Source organism: Aquarana catesbeiana, linkage group LG11 (genome assembly GCF_042186555.1).
Source record: "Aquarana catesbeiana isolate 2022-GZ linkage group LG11, ASM4218655v1, whole genome shotgun sequence".
Classification (NCBI taxonomy): Eukaryota; Metazoa; Chordata; class Amphibia; order Anura; family Ranidae; genus Aquarana; species Aquarana catesbeiana.
In genome coordinates this window covers 218,282,200-218,308,475 of record NC_133334.1, presented here as the reverse complement: position 1 = coordinate 218,308,475, position 26,276 = coordinate 218,282,200, and the positions used below count along the sequence as shown (strand labels likewise).

At 42.8% G+C, this 26,276-nt stretch overlaps 1 protein-coding gene and 1 long non-coding RNA gene across 2 annotated transcripts in view; one reads left to right on the top strand and one right to left on the bottom strand.

Moving 5' to 3' along the window:
- Positions 1–26,276, top strand: part of LOC141112460 (uncharacterized) — a 54,431-nt gene that overhangs the window by 27,435 nt on the left and 720 nt on the right. The window lies entirely within an intron of this gene.
- WDR74 (WD repeat domain 74) overlaps positions 9,059–26,276 on the bottom strand; it is a 34,124-nt gene continuing 16,906 nt past the window's right edge. The window contains exons 8-11 of the mRNA XM_073605316.1: positions 24,840–24,895; positions 22,584–22,726; positions 19,329–19,385; positions 9,059–9,594 (exon numbers count right to left, since the gene is read on the bottom strand). Of these exons, the coding sequence (XP_073461417.1) occupies positions 9,406–9,594; positions 19,329–19,385; positions 22,584–22,726; positions 24,840–24,895 (445 nt within the window). The 3' untranslated portion in view covers positions 9,059–9,405. The remainder of the gene's footprint in view (positions 9,595–19,328; positions 19,386–22,583; positions 22,727–24,839; positions 24,896–26,276) is intronic.

Genomic DNA, 26,276 nt, shown 5'->3' with positions numbered 1-26,276 from the left:
GCTACTCTATCAGGTTCAGTAATCATTTCCCCATTAATGCCCCTAAGAGATACTACCGTGGGTGGTCTGAGGTCTATATGGGCTAAGTATGCCAGGAGGCGTCCCGCCCTCTCTCCACATTCATAAAGCCTTTGTTTGGTGTAGAATATGTTTCTCTCCGCTTTTTCAAAGTGTAGGTTGGATACTATACGGGCTTGCTGTTTTAGTTGGTCGGCATTAGAGGGGGTAGGGTTAGATGTAAATTCCCTCTCCAGCTCTGTCAAGACTCGTTCTGCCTGGTGTATTACGTGTGAGGACGTCCTCCTATGTTTATTTATGTGTTGGGCAAGTGTCATGCGAGCATGGGATTTAAAGGCATCCCATACTATTTCAAGAGGCGCTGAAGCTCTGTTATGTTGAAAAAATATGTCCCACTCAATCCCAATCTCATCTATTCCGGGTACCACCGATAACCAGAAGGGATTGAGTTTCCATGTATAGGTATTGGGCGGGGAGTCAAGTTTAAGCACAACCCAGTATGGGGCGTGGTCTGATAGTGTACGAGGGTAAAAACCCACGTCCTCCAACAGAGGGAGAAGGGAGCGGGATAGCAAAATAAGATCAATCCTAGACATTGAGTTATGAGATATTGAAAAGCAGGAATAGGCCTTATCTTGTGGGTGACGATATCTCCATGTGTCAATCAGAGCCATCTCACCGAGTAATCTACCGAATCTAGTGTGTTGGGGGGAGGAGATATTAGATGATTGTGTAGTCATTCTATCGAGATCCCTGTCTAACACATTATTGAAGTCTCCCATCCACAGTACCGGAACCGTAGGATGTTGAGCCATAAAAGCAAGGCCTTCATGTAAAACATTAAAGTGGAACGGGGGAGGTACATAGACTGCAAGAATAAGTATTTCCAGCCCATTTAGCTTGGCGTGTAAAAACAGGAATCTGCCCTGTGCATCTGATTTAAGCGTCAGTAAGATAAACTGCACTGTCTTCGCCACCAATAGTGCGACTCCTCTAGAATTGGAGGTGTATGGAGCATGATACACCCACCCCACCCAGGGTTTCTTAAGTGTTGACATCAATTGACCGGTAAGATGTGTAAGGGCTATTATCTCAGCTCGCATATTTTTGAGGATAGATAGGGTTGCATTTCTTTTGGGTTTAGCTCTTATACCTCTCACGTTCCACGTAACACATTTCAACTTAGAAACCATACTTAAATTTGTTTATCTTTGAGCTCGCCATCCTGGTCGCGGAGCAGCCGCCCCGCTGCAGCCTGCAGTACAGGAGAGCATGTATCTCCGCCCATCGCAATCTAGGCGGCAGAGTCAGGATCCATGATTTTCCAACCCTGGAGTCTGAATCCACAATTTCCCCCCCCCCAGCGCATGGGCATATGTATATCAGTATATAAACCAGGTATCTGCAATGAAGACTCCTCTTATCTCTATTAGCCTGTATGAAAAAAAAACAACAAAACTTTTTCAACTTGTAGATTAACACTCTGGGCTGCACAGGCAGACATCCCTTCCCACGTAACACAGGGGCAGGCTGCTGTTCCCGTACATTCCAGGGAAACAAAACTTGCGCCTTTTGGCGAACATTACATGAAATTCCTGTAAAAACAGGACCCACTAGGAGTCCTATATCTAGGGGGACAATAAATCGCTGGAGAGCGAGCAATAACATGAGGGACTTGACTCCCAAAACATGACCTCCAGGATGATAGGATGTGGAAGGATATGCAGAGGTATACGCTAGAGAGTGTCTTCTGGAAGTCATGAAGGGCTTCTGCTTGCCAAAGAAAACAGTTATCATCCATGATGGATGGTATGTGCATAGGGGACAAAGGCGTATGCCAGATGAGATTGCGGAGATGTGCTCCAGAAAAAAGGGGGGGGGGAAGGGGGGACGGTAAAACAGGGGAGGCATAGCAGGGTATAGTGAGATGTGAATATGAGAAAGTTCACTGGCAAGGTGAGGGCCGGCTCCACATGAACTTGTATGGTACAGTACCTTGATGGAGCAAAGTCCGGTTTGTCACGGTGTATGGTGTAATGTCGGCAATGCATTCAGGCGTCATGCACGGTTTACGGCATTAGTGGTCATCTGAAATCCTAGAGAATCCTATGAGGGTGCTCGGTCCGGTGCTGCTCTGTTTTCCATCCATTCGAGTACCGCTTCTGGTGTATCAAAGAAGTGGGCCCTGTCCTCACCGACCACACGCAATCTGGCCGGGAAGAGCATTGCATATTTGTAATGGCGGATCCGCAGTTGTCGTTTGGCTTCTGTAAATTGCGCGCGCTTCTTCTGAACTTCTGCCGAGAAGTCTGGGAAGACTTTGACCTCTCCATTGTTGAATGGGATGTTGCCCTTTAGCCTAGTGAGGCGGAGGACAGCATCTCGGTCACGGTAATTAAGCAGTTTGGCAATGAATGTTCTGGGGGGCGCACCTTGGGGAGGAGGTTTGGAGGCCAATCTGTGTGCCCTCTCCACCACGAATGAGGTGGAAAATTCAGCCCGGCCAAAGGTAGAGATTAGCAGATTCTCCAGGAATGAGGGGGGGTCGGCACCCTCCACACCCTCCGGCAATCCCACAAACCTTAGATTGCACCTCCTCAGTCGGTTTTTCATGTCGTCTTGCTTCATAAGTACCATGTTCAGCTGGTGTTGTAATCTTTCCGTTGTTATCTGCAATGGCGGTATGTCGTCCTTCACCTGGCTGATCCGTGTCTCTGTATCAGTAACCCGTTCTCTTAGTTTCTGCAAGTCCTGTCGGATTAGCGACACATCCACCTTCACCTCCTCTATTTTACACGTGAGGGTGCTCTTGCAGTCCGAGATTGCTTCCAGGACGCGGGCAGTGTCGTCTGCAGCTGAGTCCGACGGAGCGGGCTGGTCGGCGCCATTTTCCTCTGCGGCTGTCTTATCTTGTAGGCGGAATTTTGCAAGTTTAGCGGCCGTGTCCGTGCCTTTTTTTGGAGGAGACATCTTCTCTATACTGTCCCACTGCTGGCAGTTTGAAGAGGTCGGTATTTGCGGTGGTTGTTACCCCAAGAATGACGGACACGGATTTTGGGCAAGCGGAGCTCTCAGTCAGTGTTCCTCACGCCATGCTGGTCCAGGCCACGCCCCACACTGGGGCCATTTACTCAAAACCCCATTTCAAACCGAGCGCTGGTAATTCATATCTCCACGCCCGGAGTCACCATCACCCTAGATGGATTAGGAATGTACCTTTTGGTCAGTTTTGCAGACTCAGGCGGACCTGCACCCTGAAGCACGATTACGAAGAACAAAGCCTTGTCCTCAAGACGAAGTTCAAGGAAAAGGGTTACGAAGAGGAGCATATAGAGGAGGCGTTCCAAAAATACCTTGTGCTATATGACAATACTCGTGTTGGAAAGGAAGAAAAAAAAAGACAAATCCTCACATGGATGAACGACCACAAGTACGATTTTGCACTAGGTATAACAACAAGGCCCTCTTAATACAAAAAATCCTCAAAAAGAACTGGAGGATCCTTGAATTAGACCCTATCTTGAAGACAAGCCTTCCTTCGCATCCCAATTTGGTCTTTAGGAGACCGAAGGACCTAAGGAGCATTATTGCCCCAAGCAGAGTGAGAAAACAAAGAAATGGAGGGCTTAGTAGCATTTGGAGCACGATTTTTGACCAGAAGGGTAGTTACAGATGTGGGAGTAACACTTGTGGGAACTGCGTGCATATGTGCCATAGAAAGAAAGAAGTCGTTGGAACAGACGGTAGGATTCACAAGATGAAGCAGTTTATCAACTGCGGCACCCCGTATGTCATCTATGGCCTTCTGTGTCTTTGTGGCCTCCTTTATGTAGGACGGACGTCAAGACCCATGAGGACCAGAATGAACGAGCACAGGAGCAGTATCCTTATGGAGAAGGACAACTTTTCAATACCAAAACACTTTAAAGAAACCCATAGTAGCAGTACAGACGGCCTCAAAGTGTTCGGTATAGAAGCGATGCCGAGCGACTTGGATAGCGGCAAAAAACATCAAATGCTGTGTAATAGAGAGGCCTTCTGGATTTTTTCACTTGGGAACTCTGGCTCCAAAAGGCCTGAACGAGGAAATCGAACTGCACAATGTTGTCTAACTCCTTCAGTTCCCGTCAAAGCCCCCGAGTCATTGGTGGCACTAGCCAGGTCAATTAGGGTTTGACCTTTCAAGTGTGCTTATTGCCACCAATATGCAGGTTGGGGCTCTCTTTTGGGTCATATGGGGTACACTAGGTTTAGTGACCAGGAATTGGGGCAGATAGGTTTGACAGATGTAGTAGTAGTTTTACAGTTTTTAGTTCCATGTGTAGAAGCTAGTTACCAGGCTGTGGTTGGTTTTTAGACAGTGGTCAATTTGTTAATTTGTCAACATTATGTAGTCTATGTCATTTTATGTACTTCATCGCCATTGGGATATAGTGTTCAATTACCATTAGGTGCAAGCGGGCAATGGTCTCTCTCGTCTTTGGTACGCCAGTCCGCAGAGGTATCCTCCATGGCATTTGCTGGGGGGACGGTCACTATGGTCATTTGACATAGTATGTTCTATCCTGCCATAGGTTATTTATTCTACTATATTTATATTTTATTATATCTATATAGAGTGGTGCGTAGTCTCTTAGCTGGCATTCTCCATTGCTGTTTTTTAATGGTGTTATTAATGGTTTAGGCCGATGAGCATTTGTTTTTAGATCTCTTATTTATTGTAATTTTATTATTTTTTTGATCAGTATTATTTAGGTATCATCGTGCACGGATTTCTTTTTGGTCTTATTTTTATGATCAGCGACTAATTGCTATGGATTTTCATGTTTTGACCTTTTTAAGATATATTTTATGAAAAATATATATATTATATGTTGTTTTATCAACCGTATTTTAAATCTATGAACCATACATATATTATGTGTTGTATAACTTATCGCACCTTGGAAGGATACCTCTGCGGATCACATCAACGGAATATCATCTATTAGTATTTTCATTTGGTATCAATTTGATCTCCTCACCAACCTCCCCATTTGAGATTGATCTCTATTTTTTACTATACATATGTGTTTTTTATTAATACACCTTTACTCTCTATATCCATCCCATGAATGGTCCTTGTAGAGTGATGGGGGCTGCGAGCTGCCTGTGGCTGTGACTAGAATGCTGCCTGTACTGTGCAGGCATTGTCAGCCTAGGATAGCTGTCAGCAGTGGAGCTATTGGTGGGAGGCGCGCAGACCTACGGGGATGCGTGCGCACCAACGTTTCTGGCCATTCACAGGCAACTCCATGACGGCCGGAACAGCGGGTGGAACGCAAACACACCCGTGCTTCCGGGCCGTATCCCCTGCACACAGCGTCTTCTGACGCTTGTGGAAGGGGAACTGACGTCACGATCGGCCGGAAGTTGCGGGTGGAACGCAGGAACGCCCGCACTTCCTGGTCCTTCGGGCGGCGTGCGTTCCACATGCTGTGTGCAGTGCTTATATGGCTCCTTGGAGCCAGAGAAGCCCCGTATTATCCACCGCGATTTGTCCACGGCATGGGGCTATCTACGGAGCTGCTTGCAGGAGGAGAGGTATGTGTGGTCGGCGCCCCCCCACCCCCTTTTTTTTTGTTTTTTTTTGTTTGTGGTCCATACTGATTTTGCTACAGATTTGTTGGCTCAGTATATAGCAAGCAACATAGAGTGATGCCTGTTGCTTGTTTTTATTAGTACTATCTTTTGGCTGCAAATGGGGTTTGTACATAGAGGGAGGGTTCCAGGGAGGGTAAGCCTGAATGGGTGGGTGTTGCCGTTTGCGAGGGGGCGTCACTACCAATTGGGTGTGGCAGACACAGGTACTTATGCACACACATATATACATCTATAGAGAGGCAATTTCGAGAGACCAGCCATTGCCCGTTCAGGCTCTGAAGAAGGGGGTGCTCCCCTGAAACGCGTTAGCCATTGGCCATTTGCACCGGTCTGACCCTCTTGGCAATAGGTCCTGGTGTGTCGATCCACAGAACAGCGCATTTGCGCCCTTTTCAAAGCTGGTTTTGATAGCTCGTTTGTGAGTATAATTTTTGCTGTTTTTATGCTGCAATAAAGTTTATCAGTGGTAATGCACTAGGTTAGTGCGCCCTCCTTTTTCTGTTTTTCTAGCTTGAATACCCATTGTTCAGAGGAGGGCTGCAAGACGCTAGGCAATACCTTGTTATAGGTGGTCGCACCACATGTTCAGTTCCTGGACACCTGAGCGCAGGAGAGATTTTTCTTTTTGTGTTTGACAGATTAACAATCATCCAAACTTTCACTTTTTAATACTTGGTTGCAAATCCTTTGCAGTCAATTACAGCCTGAAGTCTGGAATGCATAGACATCACCAGACGCTGGGTTTCATCCCTGGTGATGCTCTGCTGGGCCTCTACTGCAACTGTCCTCAGTTCCTGCTTGTTCTTGGGGCATTTTCCCTTCATTTTTGTCTACAGCAAGTGAAATGCATGCTCAAATCGGATTCAGGTCAGGTGATTGACTTGGCCGTTGCATAAAATTCCACTTCTTTCCCTTAAAAAAGTCTTTGGTTGCTTTCGCAGTATGCTTCGGGTCATTGTCCATCTGCACGGTGAAGCGCCGTCCAATGAGTTCTGAAAGGGGTTGTAAAGGTAAAAATTTTTTCACCTTAATGCATTCTATGCATTAAGGTGAAAAAACTTTTGACAGTACCGCCGCCCCCAGGGCCCCCGTTTTACTTACCTGACGCCTCGAATCTTCGCTCCTCGTCCTCGTCAGCTTCATTGCAGCTCAGCCTGGTCGCTGATTGGCTGCAGTGGATGGATTGAAAGCAGCGCAGCCATTGGCTCGCGCTGCTGTCAATCACATCCGATGACGCGGCGCGCCGGGGGGCGGGGCCGAGTGATACAGCGAGCGGCTATAGCCGCCGGCTGTATCACGGGAGCGCGCCCGCAAGCACTCACCACCGTGCGAGGGAGCTCGCATGAAGGTGGTAAATGCTTGCGGGGAGGAGCTGAAACAGCCGCCGAGGGACCCCAGAAGACCAGGTTCGGGGCCACTCTGTGCAGAACGAGCTGCACAGTGAAGGTAAGTATAACATGTTTGTTATTTAAAAAAAAAAAAAAAAAACTTTACAACCCCTTGAAGCATTTTGCTGAATAGGAGCAGATAATATTGCCTGAAACACCTCAGAATTTATCCTGCTGCTTTTGTCAGCAGTCACATCATCAATAAATACAAGAGAACCAGTTCCATTGGCAGCCATACATGCCCACGCCATGACACTACCACCACCATGCTTCACTGATGAGGTGGTATTGCTTTGGATCATGAGCAGTTCCTTTCCTTCTCCATACTCTTCTCTTCCCATCACTCTGGTACAAGTTGATCTTGGTCTCATCTGTCCATAGGATGTTGTTCCAGAACTGTGAAGGCTTTTTTTAGATGTTGTTTGGCAAACTCTAATCTGGCCTTCCTGTTTTTGAGGCTCACCAATGGTTTACATCTTGTGGTGAACCCTCTGTATTCACTCTGGTGAAGTCTTCTCTTGATTGTTGACTTTGACACACATACACCTACCTCCTTGAGAGTGTTCTTGATCTGGCCAACTGTTGTGAAGGGCGTTTTCTTCACCAGGGAAAGAATTCTTCGGTCATCCACCACAGTTGTTTTCCGTGGTCTTCTGGGTCTTTAGGTGTTGCTGAGCTCACCGGTGCGTTCTTTCTTTTTAAGGATGTTCCAAACAGTTGATTTAGCCACACAATGTTTTTGCTATCTCTCTGATGGGTTTGTTTTGTTTTTTCAGCCTAATGATGGCTTATTTCACTGATAGTGACAGCTCTTTGGATCTCATATTGAGAGTTGACAGCAACAGATTCCAAATGCAAATAGCACACTTGAAATGAACTCTGGACCTTTTATCTGCTCCTTGTAAATGGGATAATGAGGGAATAACACACACCTGGCCATGGAACAGCTGAGCAGCCAATTGTCCCATTACTTTTGGTCCCTTAAAAAGTGGGAGGCACATATACAAACTGTTGTAATTCCTACACCGTTCACCTGATTTGGATGTAAATACCCTCAAATTAAAGCTGAAAGTCTGCAGTTAAAGCACATCTTGTTTGTTTCATTTCAAATCCATTGTGGTGGTGTATAGAGCCAAAAAGATTAGAATTGTGTCGATGTCCCAATATTTATGGACCTGACTGTACATGCTCTTTTGCAGTGGTTTTGCACAGAGCAGCCCAGATCCTTCTCTTCTTGGGTGCCTCTTCTGTGCTCCTGGCCCCTCCCCCCATTGAGTCTCCCCACAGCAAGCAGCTTGCTATGGGGGCACCCAGGCTGAGCTGCAGCTCTGTGTCTCCATTCAGACATGGAGCTGCCATTTGGCCCCACCCCCTCTCTCTCCTGATTGGCTGACTTTGATGGACAGCAGCAGGAGCCAATGGCACTGCTGATGTGTCTCAGCCAATCAGGAGGGAGAGTCCCGGACAGCTGAGACACTCATGGCCATCACTGGACACAGATGGGCTCTGGTAAGTATTAGGGGGGCAGCTGCACATCTATGCATTAAGATAAAAAAAAACTTCCGACTTTACAACCCCTTTAAAAGGAACAATAAGCCAACCATCTAAGAACACAAATGTAATATACTGCAGCTTGGCAGTCCTTTAATGTGGTGGCCATAGCTTTTTTTTTTTTTTAACTTCTTCTTAGGCTCCTCCCCTCCCTTTTTTACCTGGTGATTCTGTCACTAACATTCTCCTTGTACTAGGGTGACAATACTCACTCTAATATAGCTATAGAGAAACAGTGAAATCACCCTAGGACAGAAAGTGTTTTAGGCCTACAAAACAACTATAACCAGGGGGGGGGGGGGTTATGTAGTCCATAGAGAGAGCAATAACAGTAAGCAGAGAGAAGAATTAATTATCAGCTAACAATATTTCTGGTAAGATTAACAGACATTTCTTTGCACTTAATGAATAGAACAACAAAATTATGTATAAAAAAAAAAGGAAGCATATAAGCGAAGTTTGTTGTTGGGGTTTACCAACGGTAAACACCCAAAGAGCACTTTATGAAGTCCATGATGTTTCTGAAGACATAAAAGATAAATTTACAATATAAGCTTAGCAATTATGTACATATATAAAAATATCAAATACGCAAACTATCTTTTTTTTTATCTATAACAGACCGTCCAGATTGTGTAATTTAACTGCCATCCAACAACGTCTTACAGTACATGGAACCCTAAAACTATGAAGGGTAGATAAAGTTAAGTGGAACTCAATAGACGCAGTGTGCGGTCTTGTGACTGCTTGTAAGAAAGAGAACCAGTCTTCCAGGGCATTTTAACATTTTCCACATTGACATAATTCATACACCCTTCTTTTTCTTCTTCTTTTTAGTAGTATTTGCAGTTGCTATATCCTCTGCAGCACTCCTCCTTTTCCCTTCTTTCTTCTTGGTAGAGGTTTTGTCTATCACAGTTTCCAAGTTACCCCAGACTTCATCATCTTCCTCATCCTTCACATCTTGTGTGGGGAGTGGAGTCAACTCTTCTTCCTGAATATGAGTCAAATAATAACTTAAATCTATAATTAATAACTATTTACCTTCATAACCCAAGTCCCACTAACAGCTCCACCCATAACCAAACATTTACTGTGCTGCAACATGTCATTTTTCAATAAATTATGTTACTGTACATAGTAAACAATACACCAACATTAAGCCCGCATGTGGGTATGGTTCACAGTGAGGTACAATGAGTAGCAACTCCCCATGCATGCAAGGCCCAAGAGTAGATAATAAATGCACACAACTGTATTATAAATAATTTGAGATCCAGGAGTTCCAAGTCTTCCTAATCTCTGTTTTATCAAATAAAGTGGCAGTCAGTTTCTCAATCGTCTAATTCCATGACATTTTCATGTTTGACCTGTGCCAGGGTAGGGACTCCCGACTTACAAGCCCTATAGCCAAAGCTTGTTTAGCTGTCATAAATACAAAGGAGATACATTTAAATTGACTTGAGGTGCATATGGGGGTCTTTAATTTCAGCAAGGCCTCATAAGTGGAATGCTATCACTGTATGCATTAATGGGTAAACCACTGTTCAAAAGCGTTTAATCCTTGGGCAACCCCACCACACATATACCAACACAGCAGCCATACTGCAGCCCCAAAAGCAAAGATCCGAGGCATCCAGCACAAATGTTGCACTCTAAGAGGGTACCATCGAAGTAGAAGCTTGTAATTAGTCTCCAGGAAGGAAGAATTGGTCACCCATGAAAAAAATCATCCCATATTTAGGACCACTGACTGATTGACTGATTAGGATTCCCCAGGTCCCTTTCCAATTGTAAAACAGAAGTTGGGGGGTCTTGCATATCACCAGTCAAGACAGATTTGTTAATTAAAGACAGCGCACCTTTGGACAAAGGATCCCTACGGCACACGTGCTCAACCAAAGTAGGATTGAGTGGCAAACCCATGTGTTTCAGGTTCTATTTCTCAAAGCATGAGCACCTCTTAGAGGTAGTATCTAGGGTTTTGTTTTTTGTTTTTATTCAAACATCACAACAGTATAAAACACAGCAGTGTTCTAAATACTATAAGTGGTTTATAACATTTCCAAGAAATGTGTATTAGCTCTAGATCTAGATACGACACAAATTTTGAAAAATAACCACCTAAGAGCATGTACCTTAAAAAGCAAGCCAGCTTCCATATCTATATCCTTAAAGGTGTCCTTTGAAGTAAGGAAACTGGCACTCTGATCAGTTAATAGTATTTTAAATAACTGGGTGTAGTGCTACTCTGTGATAACGTGCCAACTGCTAAAACCTCACACGTGAAATAATAAAATATACTTTATAAACCAATTAAAGGAGCAGAGCCGGGTGATGTCACTTCTGGTAAAGATCGAGACCAGAAGTTGGTGAGAGACACTGTGTATTGCATGCTGGATAAGAGGTTTTTAATGTGAGTACATCTTTTTTGAATAAGGGAGTGCATTTCTTTAAACAATATTGCACCATTAGCAATCTTTCTTTTTTTCTGGGAGTGATAACTTTCACTATGGAGACATGAGCTGGATTTCTTAAAGGGACCTGTCCATCATTTCCCCCACTGAAGGAGTGTTCCCTGGGAGGAAGAGAGGGTGACTCCATTTCTGATCCATGGTTAGAGATAAGTTCACATGACCTAAATTATATGGGTCGCATACCAAAGGTGAGGACTTAAGGCACACGGATTTGGAACACTGGCAACTCACAGCTATTTGGGTACTGTTCATATAAGGGCAGAGAGGCCTGCAGAAGTGAAGTGGACACTTTGAGCACTTGGATTTATGGACTTGTTAGTGCACATGCTTCAATGTTTGGATTGTTAACACTGATAGCGTTCTAATTTACTATATTTTACTCTATGGGATTGTAATTACAAATGGTATTAACGTTTTGGGAGTATCAAACACACTAGGGTGATGTTATTATTTATTTAAGGAAGTTTTTGCTGGTTTATAATATATTTCATATGTGAGGTTCTCATAATAAACATGTTATCAGAGAGCAGCACTACAGTTATTAATATATTACATACATTTGGATGTGGGAACACATAGTAGGTGGCAGCAGCAGCATTTATTTGCCCTATATGTTGGTATTGCACAAGGTTTTCATCATTATTTGACTAGTTAATAGGCAGTCATGCTGATCCAATGGCTTCAGCCACTGGCCTCAAGTTCAGACTTTTCTAATTTCATACGTGTCGCTAAGTTAAGCAATAGGTTCATTAGTCTTCTTATCTAAACGCTTTTTAATTAGGGTGGTAAAGAAAAATAAAGCCACCATAAATACAAAATGTAGAGAGTTTTAGTACCCCTAAAAATTAGAAGAGGGTCACCAGACATAGGGGTTAAAGGCAAATCAACTTTGCACCACAAGTGCACCTGAAAGTGCAGTTGCTGTAGATCTGAGGGGAAGATCTGCTGATTTTATCATCCATTCATGTGCAAGCTAAAATGCTGTTTTTTATTTATCTTGCATGCCCCCCTAAGATCTACAGTGACTGCACTTTCAAGTGCATTTGCAGTGCACTTGTAGTGCAAAGTGGATTTGCCTTTAGTAAATCGACCCCATAGGGTAGGTGTTTTCAGACGGATTAGTCAATGACATTTATAAGGTAACTACAGTCATCACCATCCTAAACTTACTCTCCTTGGGTCTCATTTGAGATAGAAATTGTGACGTATGGAAAGAAAAATAATGACAGGGCGCGAATATTAGTAGGATCACAAAGCAAACACTTTCTTAAACAAAGCTCATTTACATGTAAAAAAAAAAAAACGGGGGTGGCAGAGCAAGCAAAAACAACACATGGATCATCCACAAGGATATGGGAGGGCCAATCAAACAGCAGCACAGCCAGATGGCAAAAACACATACCAGAGTCAAAAGCACCAGCTGCAAGAGGCACTGCTCACTGACAGGAGGAGTGTCGTCAGGATGTGAGTGGGGCATGACACCCTACTTACACAACCTTCTTGGATTGCCAGTGCAGTGCTCCTGTATCATGTACACATAGCTGCTGGCTCCTAATACAGGAGTGCTGTCAGATCGGGACTCTGCTGGATTTGCAACTTTTACAATTCGAAAGGACATCAACACAAGCATGTGCCCAGTTTTAAAACTGCAAAAGTTGCTTTTTTCCACCCCTTTCTCCCCAACCTATTAGACCTTTTTCATACTGGGGCGGTGCTGACGTTAGCGGTAAAGCGCCCCTAGTTTTAGCAGCACTTTTTGCCTGCTAGCAAAGCACTTTTAACCCCCACTAGCGGCTGAAGAAAGGATTAATAGCGCCCCTGTTGCTGCGCTGCCGAAGCGCTTTGCAGGCTCTTCGGCGGTGCTGCCAATTCATTTCAATGGGCAGGGGCAGTGCTGCTTGTAGGACTTTTTTTCCCCCCGTCTTGCAAGCGCACTGCCCCAGTGTGAAAGCTCTCGGGCTTTCACATCGGGTTGGCTTGAGAGGTGCTTTTCAGGTGATATTTTTAGCGCTAAAACGCCTGAAAAGCGCCCCATTGTGAAAGGGGTCTTAGCTACTAAATTCTTCATAGCTAAGTGATCTGACATATACAAACTGTTGCTTCTCCCTAATCTGTGCAACTACATACTCCACTGTGACTGGCATGCATTGTCTGCCTTTTATTTTTGGTTCTGAGGCAAGGAGACCAGCAACGGCACAGACCACAGCAGGAAGGTACCACAACATTACTGTGAACGTCCAGGTCTACACGAAACCCAATTGGCAGATCCAGAGCTGAGCAGCGATCTTGGAGACAAGGAGGAGTACAATCCCCTGATCCCACATCAAGGGGGATTGCAGTTTGGTATCTTTGCCCTGGGCGACCTTGTCACTTCTAGCATGACCCTATATTCCACACTCTGCATTCTAAGTATCGTCTACCAAACATGGAGATATTTTCAAGTAAGACATTTCCTCTACTGGCTGCCTCTTGAATGCCGGATTTTTGCTTACGCCATTTTAATTCCAAAGCAAAGACGACTCTCACTTACCAGGAATTATATAGCTACTTTATACTACATTCTGGTCCAATTTTGTACTAGCATCCAACAATTCTGTTTAGAGCTGGGAGGCAGATCAGGAAGTTGACCTTGAACAAATTGGGGTTGTTTTACTAAAACTGGAGAGTGCAAAATCTGGTGCAGCTGTGTATGGTAGCCAATCAGCTTCTAACTTCAGCTTGTTCAATTAAGCTTTGACAAAAAAACTGGATGCTGATTGATTTCTATGCAGAGCTACACGATTTACACTCTCCAGTTTTGTAAATCAACCCCACTGACTGGCCCAAATATGGAGCATGACCAAATCTTGCTCCCAAAATGTCTCAGCTGTAGATACTTACTATAAAGTCCTGCTAACATGGATATCTAGTTTGCCCTCACATAGCTTATGTGCTCCCAGGTCACTCTCCAAAACGGTTTCTGTAGCCACATTTTATCATACTTATTGAACCTGCCCATTCACACAGGTGTTCTGGTTGCAGGTTTTCAGCTACTACGTGTCTTCCAAAAAAAAAAAAATCACTCCCTATAGGCACCTAACAAAAGCACTCTTAAACCTAAAGACTTAGATCATTACACGGCACCAATTTACACTTATGAGTCATGGTCTAATAGCCGTGACAAGCTATTGCAAAAAAGTATGGCTTTCTAGGACACTTCATATTTTGGAGGTTACAACTAGATTATACTAATGGAAAGCTTACAACCAAACTTCAGGGCTCCACGTTCAATTCTGAAACCTGGGTTACTCATTTCCTGCTTGCAGACTTTGATAGGTGCCTCCTTGACCTGTAACACTAAAGCCCCCAGCAGCTCACTGGACCAACCTGTATCCCCTGGACCCTCCCTCCCCTTTCCTTACACTATCCTCAGCCCCTAGCCCTCTTATCTCCTCCTCCTTCACTCTTTCTGCCAAATAATTGCAATGGTATGACTCCAAAGACCTCTAGCATATCAAATCAATAGCATGAATTGCTAAGTGGTCATTCTTGTTTTATCACATAAATTATGCTCCATACTATACTCCTGCACTTTTTGTATTTAGGAAAATCTCCTCAATAAAAAAGACTGAACACAGAACTTACTAGGAGGTTTAAGCAGTCACAGAACTTAAAAAAATGGTCACGGGTCTTTTTCCTCTCTTTAGGCATAAACCTGAACATTCAGCCAAGTATTCACAAATATGTGACAACCAATGGATATTACTAATAAAACTCAAAAAAGTGCAGTGCTAAAATATTTAGCAATTATAAAACAAAAAATAAACAGAAAGAAAAAATTGACATCTCTTATCACATATCATGCATGTATTAATATCGTCATCTTATATAATCTATTAAAAGATCTAAAAGTCCACAAACGTGAAAGAATGTATCAAAATGTCCACAAAGTGCAGGAAATCACAAATTAGAAAGTCCTCTGAAGGTGATACTTCGCAGTGTAACATAAACGTGTAAAGTGATTACAGTGCTCATTCACTAAAAAGACGACTTGTATGCAGGGAGGGGGGCCTTACGTGCTGTCACCCTGCCGTATCCGAGGTTCGGATCGGTGGCCACTAATGGAAGTCTGGTAAGTTTGTTTTATACTGTGGTGTACACCATATGGAATATTTTACTAGCAGTTTTAAATTGCCATATATCCTAATAAATATAGTATACTATATGTCACGGAACGTCCCTCACTTCGCTTGAGTGCTTCCGTCATATACCGCTTCTTAAGTTCTGGAACACGAGTCCAATGGATCTGGCTATAGGAACCCCCAAGAACTAGACAACACCAGTCTTGGGGTACATCAGGACTGACTCTTTATTTGAGATCTCACACAATTTTATACACCAGGATGACTCAAAGCTAACCTAATTAACATGAGCTAATTTACTATTAAATTTACCCAGACCAGATGACTCAGAGACATGACCTGTAGGACAGACTTGTGGGCACCGAGCTTAACACAGTAGTATAAACACAATAGCAGGAGCTAATTACAATTAACAATACAAACAACAATCTCCCCCCTCCTCAGCGTATTCATCAACAGTTCGTTTCCTAGCCAGTCCTGGAGGCTAATGTGATCAGCTCACTCAATTAACAGGTTGAGTTCGGAATCAACCAAACCAATAATAGTCTCTACATACATCCTGGGAGATATTGTGGACAAATATTACTGTCCCATTTTAAGTAGTCCAAGATATATTTTCTCACTCACCCTGTGCCAGGATGGCACAGGGTGACTTAGACATAAGATGTATTCTGAGTTCCACGGGCCCTCCCGTCACACTATATACTGCTTTTTTTGGGCTCCATGTGATGAGAATTTTCTGGCTAGGATTCCCCCTGATTGAGCACTATTCCTGTGGAGGATTGATCGAAAAGACTGCTGGGAATCTCTCTAGTTTGGTTTGACATTTTATGCCGTTTATCAATGAAATTCTGGCGAGTGCATATTAGTGAAGGAAGAGTACTGAAGTCACCTTTTAGTGAATGAGCATCAAAGTCACTTTACACATTTATATTGTTACACTACAAAGTGTCAGAGGACTTTCTAATTTGTGATCATTTCCTGCACTTCATGGACTTTTTGATACATTCGTCAACGTTTTTTTGGACTTTTTGGATCTTTAATGGGTTTATATAAGATGACGATAATAATACATGCATGATATGTAATGAGATGTAAAAATGTTTCTTCCTGTGTTTATTTTGTGTTACATGATTGTTAAATATTTTAGCGCTGCACTTTTTTGAGTTTTATTATTGTTTATTAGGTGTGTCACCTTTTGTGCTAGCAGCTCCACCTCCAAAGCGCTCACGGATTTTGTACTAATGGATATTATGGCCTGAGGGCAGTCAGATGATGAGTACAAATCCCATCCCCTACTACAGTCTTTAGTACTTTTCAGAGAACATAGCCTTCGCCTTTTTAAAAAAAAGCTGAATCTTTTAACCCCTTCATGACCAAGGTCCAAACAAATGTTAATGTCCAATTTTGCAAGTTTGACATGTGTTAGTATAACTGTACATATCACCACAACTACTTAATATATACAGGTGGATTACATCTCGTTTTAGTTTCAGGACAAATTGGGCTTTCATTGATAAATGTTAAAAGATATCTCCTGTTTTTGTTTTATTGTGAAAGGTAAACTTGCCCAAAATAGTAGGGAAAAAAGGGAAACATACACACACATATATATATATATATATATATATATATATATATTTCATTTTTTTTTCATTTTAAGTGGAGCCTATATTTTTATGCCATTACCATGACCGACCACCAATAATAAAGAAAAACCACATGAAAATAAATTCTACTTCTGATGATCATGGCGATACCATATGTGTGCGTTGTTTATTCTTTGTACCCATAGTAGGGTCAAGTACCAATATAGTCTTCCGTCCCTCCATTAGGAAGATTTATCTGCTCTATTTTTTCTGTTTACCATTATCTCAGAGTGAAAGCGAATCCCAAATTTTGGGTTGTCACCAGAAGAGGTATAGAGGGGAAATCTTCTAATGGAGGACACTAGTTCTAGTGACAAACCTGACCTCCCTTACTTTAGAAGGATTTCCTCACACTTTCCATTTTGGCTGTGGGACAAGTAGTGAAAGGAAACCTCCCCAATAGGACACAGATGGCAGAAAAAAAAAAAAAAAAATGACAGGGGTTATAACCCTCACTTACTCTATAGAAAACAAATAAAAAAAAAATTGCCTTCAGTTCTACTTTAAATGGGTAACACTCAAACCTTACCTATAGCATTATAGGTTTCTTACCTTATACCAGTGGTCTCCAAACTATGGCCGGGGGCCAAATGTGGCCCTTTGCTTGCTGTTATCCGGTCCTTGGGGGACTATTTATATCCACTAATACCAACAATGGGGCATAACCCCCCCCCCAATGGCAATAAAGTAGCAGAATTCCACCCAATGACACCGAAGATGGGGCATTGTTGATTCCCACTGGCGTTGGGACCTTTTCTACTCCCAATGCCTACAGTCTGGCCCCCTTTAAGTCTGAAGGACAGTAAACTGGCCCTTTGTTGCCTTTTACTGATGAGAACCAATAGAAAAGAAAGAGCACTATGCAGGCATCAAAGTCCTGACTGTGAAATTCCTGAGGCATTCGACTGTTTCCCCCGACTATCAGCACATGAGCCAGATAATATATAAATACCCCACGGTGGTGTGGGGAGAGCAGCCCAGGTTGAAAGGAGATTTCACAATCAATTCAATGTCAATGTGAATAACAGCATATGGACGTCACATACAACTTTGGCAGGGTCAGATACATAAAACACAATAGGAGAATTCAGGAGGGGGTTTAGAAGGGCAATACAGGGAGGCAACACAAGAGGGAAGAAGAAAAGAAATAGGAGCCAGGGAAAAAAGGGAAGTTGTGGACAGGCCCCCCACACCGCCCTATAAAGACAGGAAGTCCTGGTCTAACTCCGGAGAAAGAAAGATGTCCAGGGTAGCCAGGTGGAGACAAATTTCTCCATTTTATCAGTGAATTTAGCGTCAAGTTTTTCATGCAAGAGGACTTAAAGTGATACTAAAGCTTTTTATCATTTAAAAACAACATGTTATACTTTCCTGCTCTGTGTAGTGGTTTTGCATAGAGCATCCCAGATCCTCCCCTCCTCGGGTCCCTCTTGGCAGGCCCTTCTGGCTCTCCCCCAGCCTGCACAGCAAGCAGCTTGCTATGGGGGCACCCAAGCCAAGCTGTAGCTCCATGGCTCCATTTAGACATGGAGCCACGGCCCGGCCCCATCTCTTTCCTCATTAACTTTGATTGACAGCAGAGGGAGCCAATGGTGCTCCACTGCTGTGGAGCGCCACTGACCTGGCCAGCCGAGTCTCTCGTGGAAATCGTAGGATCTAGATTGGGCTCAAGTAAGTATTAGGGGGCTGCTGCACACAGGTTTTTTATCTTAATGCATAGAATGTATTAAGATAAAAAACCTTCTGCCTTTACAATCACTTTAATTCATTCAGGATATGATTTAATTTAAAGAGGGTGGGCATCTTCCAGGCCTTGCTAATTGTCTGTTTTGCTGCCTTAAAGTGATTCTAAATAAATAAAAAAATCTAACATGTTATACTTGCCTGCTTTGTGTAATGGTTTTGCACAGAGCAACCCTGATCCTCTTTTTAGGTCCCCCGCTGGTGGTCCTGGCTCCTCCCCCCTGCCAAGTGCCTCTTGCTATGGGGGCACTCGAGCAGGCTCGGTCAAAAGCTGTTGGGGTTCGGCCTCAATCCCCCCCACACTCTCTCCTGATTGGCTCCTGCTGCTGTGTGAGCCAATGAGAAGACCGACACCCAGTAGAGCTGCTGCTCTCATGCACATCGCTGAATCGAGATCGGGTTCAGGTGAGGATAAAGGAGGACGAACTGCACCCAGGTGGTTTTATTTAACGTAATGCATAGAATGCATTAAGTTAAAAAAACCTTCTGCCTTTAGAACCACTTTAAGATATTTCTTTTGTATCTTTTTTTTTTTTTTTTTATATATAGATACACTTGTGTAGTAATAAAAACATGACAGATTTTCTAATCTTCAGCTGAAAAAAAATAAAAGTTATGCATACACTTTTAATTGCCAATCTGCTCTTGTCGTCTTGTGTTTCAGGGTCTTCGTCATTCACTACACACACTTTTTAATGAAAATTCTTATGTGGCTGCATAAGCATGCTTCCAGCTTACCTCCCACTTGTCACGTGACGTCAACAGAAGACAATTTAACCGCGATTTTAGGTACACCTGTAAAAGGCACAAAGAAAATGATGACTGCAAGATAACCTCTATACCAGGGGTGTCAAACTCAATTTCATCGTGGGCCGCATCAGCATTATGATTGTCCTCAAAAGGGCCGGTTGTATCTGTAAGATTAGATGTCCAGCGCATCCCCTCCCCTTACATTAGATGTCAAGAGCCACCCCACCATCAGAAGTTGAGTCCCCTACTCTAACATCACAGTGCACCCCCTTTCCTTATGCTGCTGCTGCTGGGAAGAAGCTGGATGCATTGCTTGAAAGCAGAAAGTAGGGGTCTGGAGGAGGACCAGAGGAGGGCTGGAGCTCTTCTGCAGCTGCAGGAGAGGTGTGAGGGCCACATGAAATGGCCTGGAGGGCCGGATTCGGCCCGCGGGCCTTGTGTTTGACACCTGTGCTCTATACTATCACACACTTCAGTAGATTTACTTATTGTCCTAAGTCCTAAGTAATATAGCTTTACTGGAGTTCCTTCATTATGTAATAAATGTGTGTTATGCAAGCAGCTCTTTAATAGTGGAGCAATAGCAAGGCAGATCTGTCAACAAGAGACAATCCTAAACTTTAGGCTACATTCATATCTATGCAGTTTTCATGCAGTGCAGTTGCAACACAATGAAATTTTAGATGTGTTTCGACTGCATTTTATATACACTACCATTTATTCCTGTGGAAAGTGATTCCACACCAATGATGTAGGAAGCAGAATATTTTTTAACCACTTCAGCCCTGGAAGGATTTGCCTCCTTCCTGACCAGAGCACTTTTTACAATTTGGCACTGCGTTGCTTTAACTGGTAATTGTGCGGCCATGCAATGCTGTACCAAAAAAAAGTTGCGTCCTTTTTTTCCCACAAATAGAGCTTTCTTTTGTGCTATTTGATCACCTCTGCGGTTTTTATTTTTTGCTCTGTAAACGAAAAAATATTTTCTACTATTTGTTATAAAAAAAAAAAAAAAATACAATAAAAACTCAATTTTAGTCATACATTTAGGCCAAATTGCCTTCCGCCACACAGGTAATAAAAAAAAAAAAAAAAATTCAATAAGCTTATATTTATTGGTTTGCGCAAAAGTTTTAGCGTCTAAACATTAGGGTACATTTTCTGGAATTTACGCAACTTTTAGTTTATGACTGCCTATCTCATTTCTTGAGGTGCTAGAATGGCAGGGCAGTACAATCCCCCCCCCCCCCCAAAATGACCCCATTTTGTAAAGTAGACACCCCAAGGAATTTGCCAAGAGGCATGTTGAGCACATTGAATATTTTATTTTTTGTCACGTGATTGAAAAATGACAAAAAAAAAAGTACACAAAGTTGCAACTGAAATGATACATTGCTCAAACATGCCATGGGCATATGTGAAATTACACCCCAAAATACATTCTGCTGCTTCTCCTGAGTACATGGATACCACATGTGTGAGACTTTTTGGGAGCCTAGCCATGTACGGGACCCCGAAAATCAATCACTGCCTTCAGGATTTCTAAGGGCGTAAAATGGTGATTTCACTCCTCACTGCCTATCACAGTATCACAGGCCATAATATGCCAAGATGGCACAAACCCCCCCGCAAATGACCCCATTTTGGAAAGTAGACACCCCAAGCTATTTGCAGAGAGGCATGTTAAGTATTTTGCAGAGGTTTCTTTTTGTCACAAAGTTTTGAAAATTGAAAAAAGAAAAAAAAATACATTTTCCTTTTCTTTCTTCATTTTCAAAAACAAATGAAAGCTGCAAAATACTCACCATGCCTCTCAGCAAATAGCTTGGGGTGTCTACTTTCCAAAATGGGGTCATTGGGGGGGGGGGTTGTGCTATTTTGACATTTCAGGGCCTCTCCTCCAATGATAAGACTTGTCCTGACACCCCCCCCACTGCACAGCCATTCACTGGTAAGCTCAGTGTGCTGCTGCTTCTCCTCCCCCAGCCCTTATGCAGCTGAGAACAGAGGGAATGTGATCACTTATAGGAAAGCTGAAGGCTTAAGGCTGAAAAATGACTGAACCCGATATGTTTATTTTTGGACAAGATTTAAAAAAAAAAAGGAAAATGTATCCATACTTGTTATAACAAATTTTGTGCACCAAAAAAATGGCAACTATTTGCTATTTAAAATGTGTATTTAGTAATAGAACAAATGTGTTGTAGCTTTGTAAAATGTCCTAGAGTTAACCACTTGCCGACCAGCTGCGGCAGGTCGGCACAATCCCGCAAATCGCCAAAGGGGTACACTGGCACCTTTAAGGGCGATAGGCACGCGCCCACTGCACGTGGCCGGCGCCCGCGATGTCTGCCGGCCACCTGCGATCACAGGCACGAGAGCCAGAACGGGATGTGTGTGTGTGTGTGTGTGTGTGTGTGTGTGTGTGTGTATGTAAACACACAAATCCCGTTCTGACAGGAGAGGAGACACAGATCTGCTGTTCCTACTAATCAGGAACAGCGATCTGTCTCCTCCTCTAGTCAGCCCCACCCCCCACGGCTAGAAACACACACGTTTCCGTTATTCCTAATGCTATACTAGAAGCCGTCTTAGGTATATGGGTTCCTTAGGGTGAACCCCTTTTGGGCTTTATAGCCACAGCAAAATCTTTTCTGGCTGTACGCACTGTCAGTTTTGCCGTCAAGTTCTCTACTTAGCGAAAACCTGGAACAGTTGTCAGGTAGTATACAGTGTTGTGGAATTCTCAATTGTGTTACGATTTATCAAACCAGTGTTGGAAGAAATGTAAAATATATATTATATCATTGGTGATCTCTACATCTGAAAAGCTAGCTGCCTCTCTGTTGGGGTGATCCAGTGGCTAAAATGGAGCTTCTGCCACAGAACAAGCATATAGCAAATTAAGTCAGACCACCTAATAAGCATAGAAGTCCTGGGTCAGTGACAAAGTATTGAAGCCAGTAGATCAGCCTGAAAGCCTGGCAACTAGAATTTTGCAAAGAAAGGTCAGAAGCTGCAGGATACATATTTCTCTTAGCACGTTTCTGGTAATGCACACATTTTAGAATGAAAAATTTGGGGTTGCCATTGCTAACAGGCAACCCCTATTTTAGAAAGAAAAAGGCCAGCAGGTGTAGCCTACATATTTCTCATCACGTTTCTGATAATGCGCACATTTTCAAATCAAAATATGGGCTGCCATTGGTAACTATGTTCTGTCATAAAACCTAAGATATTTACCTTGTGTAGAAGTTCTTTGTCATTGAGGTTATGGAGCCGCATAAACCTGTCTAGACCACAGGAAGCAACAACGGGCATAGACTTGTGACACTGAATGGAGCGCACAGAACCAGCACTGCCCTTCAGGGAACATAAAAGCCGACCTAAGTAGAAAAATACAAATCATTCAGAAAAGTGACTTTGCCGACAATGAATTCTGGCACAGAATTTTTTGATACAACTCTCCTCTATACACAGCAGTAGCAAACATCACTGCAGTTAATCAGCAGAGAAATCTAGAGACAGAAGGGATGGAGAGGCAAAGAGCTTGCATTTTTGTTGTATAAGGGGACAACTCTGAATACAATGCATCCGGAAATGCAGCCTCAAGTCTTTTTTGAGTATGATGCTACAAGCTTGGGCAGTCTCTCCCATTCTTCTTTGCAGGATCTCTCAAGCGCAATCAGGTTGAATGGGGAGCGTCGGGGGAAACAGCCATCTCTCCAAAGCTGTTTAATCGGGTTCAAGTCTGGGCCACTCAAGGACATTCACAGAGTTGTCCCATAGCCATCTCCTTTGTTATCTTGGCTGTGTGCTTAGGGTCGTTGTTTGGAAGATGAACCTTCACCTCAGTCTGAGGTCGAGAATGCTCTGGAGCAGGTTTTCATCAAGAATATCTCTGTACATTGCTGCATTCATCTTTCCCTCGATCCTGACTAGTTTCCCAGTTCCTGCCACTGAAAAACATCCCCACAGCATGATGATGCCACCACCATGCTTCACTGTAGGGATAGTATTGGTCAGGTGATAAGCGGTGAGTGGTTTCCTCCAGACATGACGCTTGCCATTCAGGCCAAAGAGTTCAATTTTTGCTTTATCAGACCAGAGAATTTCGTTTCTCATGGTCTGAAAGTCCTTCAGGTGCCTTTTGGCAAACTCCAGGCGGACTGTCATGTGCCTTTTACTGAGGAGTGGCTTAAACACCTAATCTCACTCGACCAGCGCGTCAAAATACACAGAACGGAACTTCACTTCCGGTGATGCGTAAACATCACTTCTGGTTGCCGTACAGCCGCGTTTCGTCATAGCGACTTCATCCTGTGATTCGTGATTTTAACTTGCCTTCTTGTAAGTGAGAGTGTGAGGCAACTAATGCTGGTGAGTTTACATCTAATTGGGGAGTGGAGACACTGTAGTGATCACGAGGCGCGGTGTCAGATAAGTCTATCATTTGAACTTCTCATCACGAAGATACCACTTTGCTGTTATTGTCTTATTATATGGACTATTCTCATGTTTACAAAGCATTACTCATTGGGTGTGTAATACTTATCTATGTATTGTATCATTTAGCACCACTCTTTACCTTTTGGCTTACATTTGGTAGATCTGGTTTATCATACTTTTTTCTTTGAGGTGGCTGCTCTATTCTTATTTGCTCAATTTGTATTTTTTGTGGCGCAGTGTTAAGATCTTAGGTAGCAGCTCTTTGTGAGATCCAATTGTGTATTAAAATAATGAATTTAGTCCAGTTTGGCATAAGGCTGTAAAATAACAAAATGTGCAAAAAGTGAAGCGCTGTGAATACTTTCCGGATGCACTATATATGTTCACTAGTCACCACTACAGACAGGAGAAGATGTAATCATGCATAATTACTGGAATACTCTCGATATTGTCTGTTATAAGCACACATGTATTTTAAAGTGTCTGCAAGCCTCCCTTTAATGGCCATTAGCCAGGAAAATGAACCTGCCTGGAGAGGTGAGTTTCCAATTGAGCTTTCAGGGAACAGCAGAAGAAAAAAAAAACAGACAATATATTTGAAAACAAACTTGATTTAGTTTGATATATTGAGCTTTGGTATTCTAAGAGTACACTTGTTCCTTAAAAGGAGAAGTACAGCCAAAGCTCGTTTGGCTGTACTTCTGTGGATCATAGCTCAGGAAAGACCGAGACCATATGGTTGGGATCAGCCCACATGCCTGGATTGGCACTCAGGTCAGCCTCTCAGCAAGCCGCTCGCTCCCGCCCCCTCCACAGCACAGCGCTCCAGTGAGCGCGGGAAAGGCCCAGAGCAGAGAGCAGCTGACTGACAGTCACCAGCTCTCTGTCCAGAAAGCTCTGAGAACTGAGCGTTCAGCGGTGTTTGAACGTTTGGTTCTCAGTCTTAGAGCTGGTGGGGGGATCAATGCTGCATCCACCTAGGTAAGCATGATTTAAAAAACAAAAATAAAAAACATTCCCATACTTTTCTTTTAATTAAAAAATCCTTACCTTTCCTCAAGTCAATTACACCCATGTTACCATGAGAATTTCCAACCACTACAGACCTGTATGGGGAAGCAAAGAGATCCAAGTTAAGCTATTTTAAACGTGCAAAAATTAAAGGTTCATGGAAGATGCTGACACATTGCACTAGCTCTGTTGTATTAAATAATTCAGACGACAACAGTAAAAGTGAGACTGTAACAAGAAGAGTAGACTCTGTGATAAGCAGCCAGGGTTGTGAATAGCTCACTGCTGCACATTCCAAGACATAGAAGAAGCCTAAAGCTGCACAATTAATCGTATAAAAAAAAAAAAAAAAAATAAATAAATAATATATATATATTAATTAATAATAATATCGGGATCCCGATTCAACCCCCCTCACGATGCTAATCAGCCATTTCTGCGATTCTGTGTTAACAATGCAGAGCCAAGCTGTCAGAAAAAAAAAAAAAAAAGAAGCTGAGAGCTAAAGAGAAGGGAAGAGATACAATGTATGTTTTAGTTCTTTTTAGATCAAAGGGATGAAGGTTGGTCTGTAAATGAGTTCAGTTTAACCACTTAAAGACTAAACCCTTTGCTTACAAGTTAAAATCAGTATTTTTTGCTAGAAAATTACTTAGAACCCCCAAACATTATATATATTTTTTTTTTCCAGAGACCCCAGAGAATAAAATGGCAGTCGTTGCAATATTTTATGTCACACTGTATTTGCACAACAGTCTTTCAAACGTATTTTTTTTGTGAAACAATACACTTCAAATGAATTTAAAAAAATAAACAGTAAAGTTAGGCCAGTTTTTTTGTATAATGTGAAAGATGAGGTTACGCCGCAAGAATTGTGAGAGAATCGTGATCTTTATTCCTAGCAAAAAATGTGTAATTCTCGTTTTAGCCAGAATCGTGCAGCTCTAAAGAAGCCAATGAGAAAAGCAACCTGACAGAAACTACCTAGCATATTATAACAGTTCTGAGTGAGGTTAATTATCCACAAGGAGTAGGGATTATCCCCGTAATTCACAGAATCCCAGTCAAACACTTGTCTGTCAAACCCAAAGTATAATCACACTGAACAGACCATTATACAAATGAAATCTAAGTACATGGCAAAACTGTTCCAACACGACATGACAATCCAAACCCCACCCATTAAGCTATTTGATCTTCATAAGTATATGCTCACAGAGATGACCAAACACATAAGCAAATGCCTATCACTGATCCTTTCTAAGGGGTTTTCTAACATAGGATTACTACAGTTTCAAAGGCCTCATTACTACATAGACTTCTGAAGTCTACACAGAATTTTAAAGTGGATGTAAACCCTCACATATACCCAGTGAAGTGAACAGCCTCAAATGATACACAGATATTAATCAAAGCCTCCTACATAAGTTTTATTTGTATATGTGTTGTCTTCAGCTCTCTACACAGTTTAGAAAG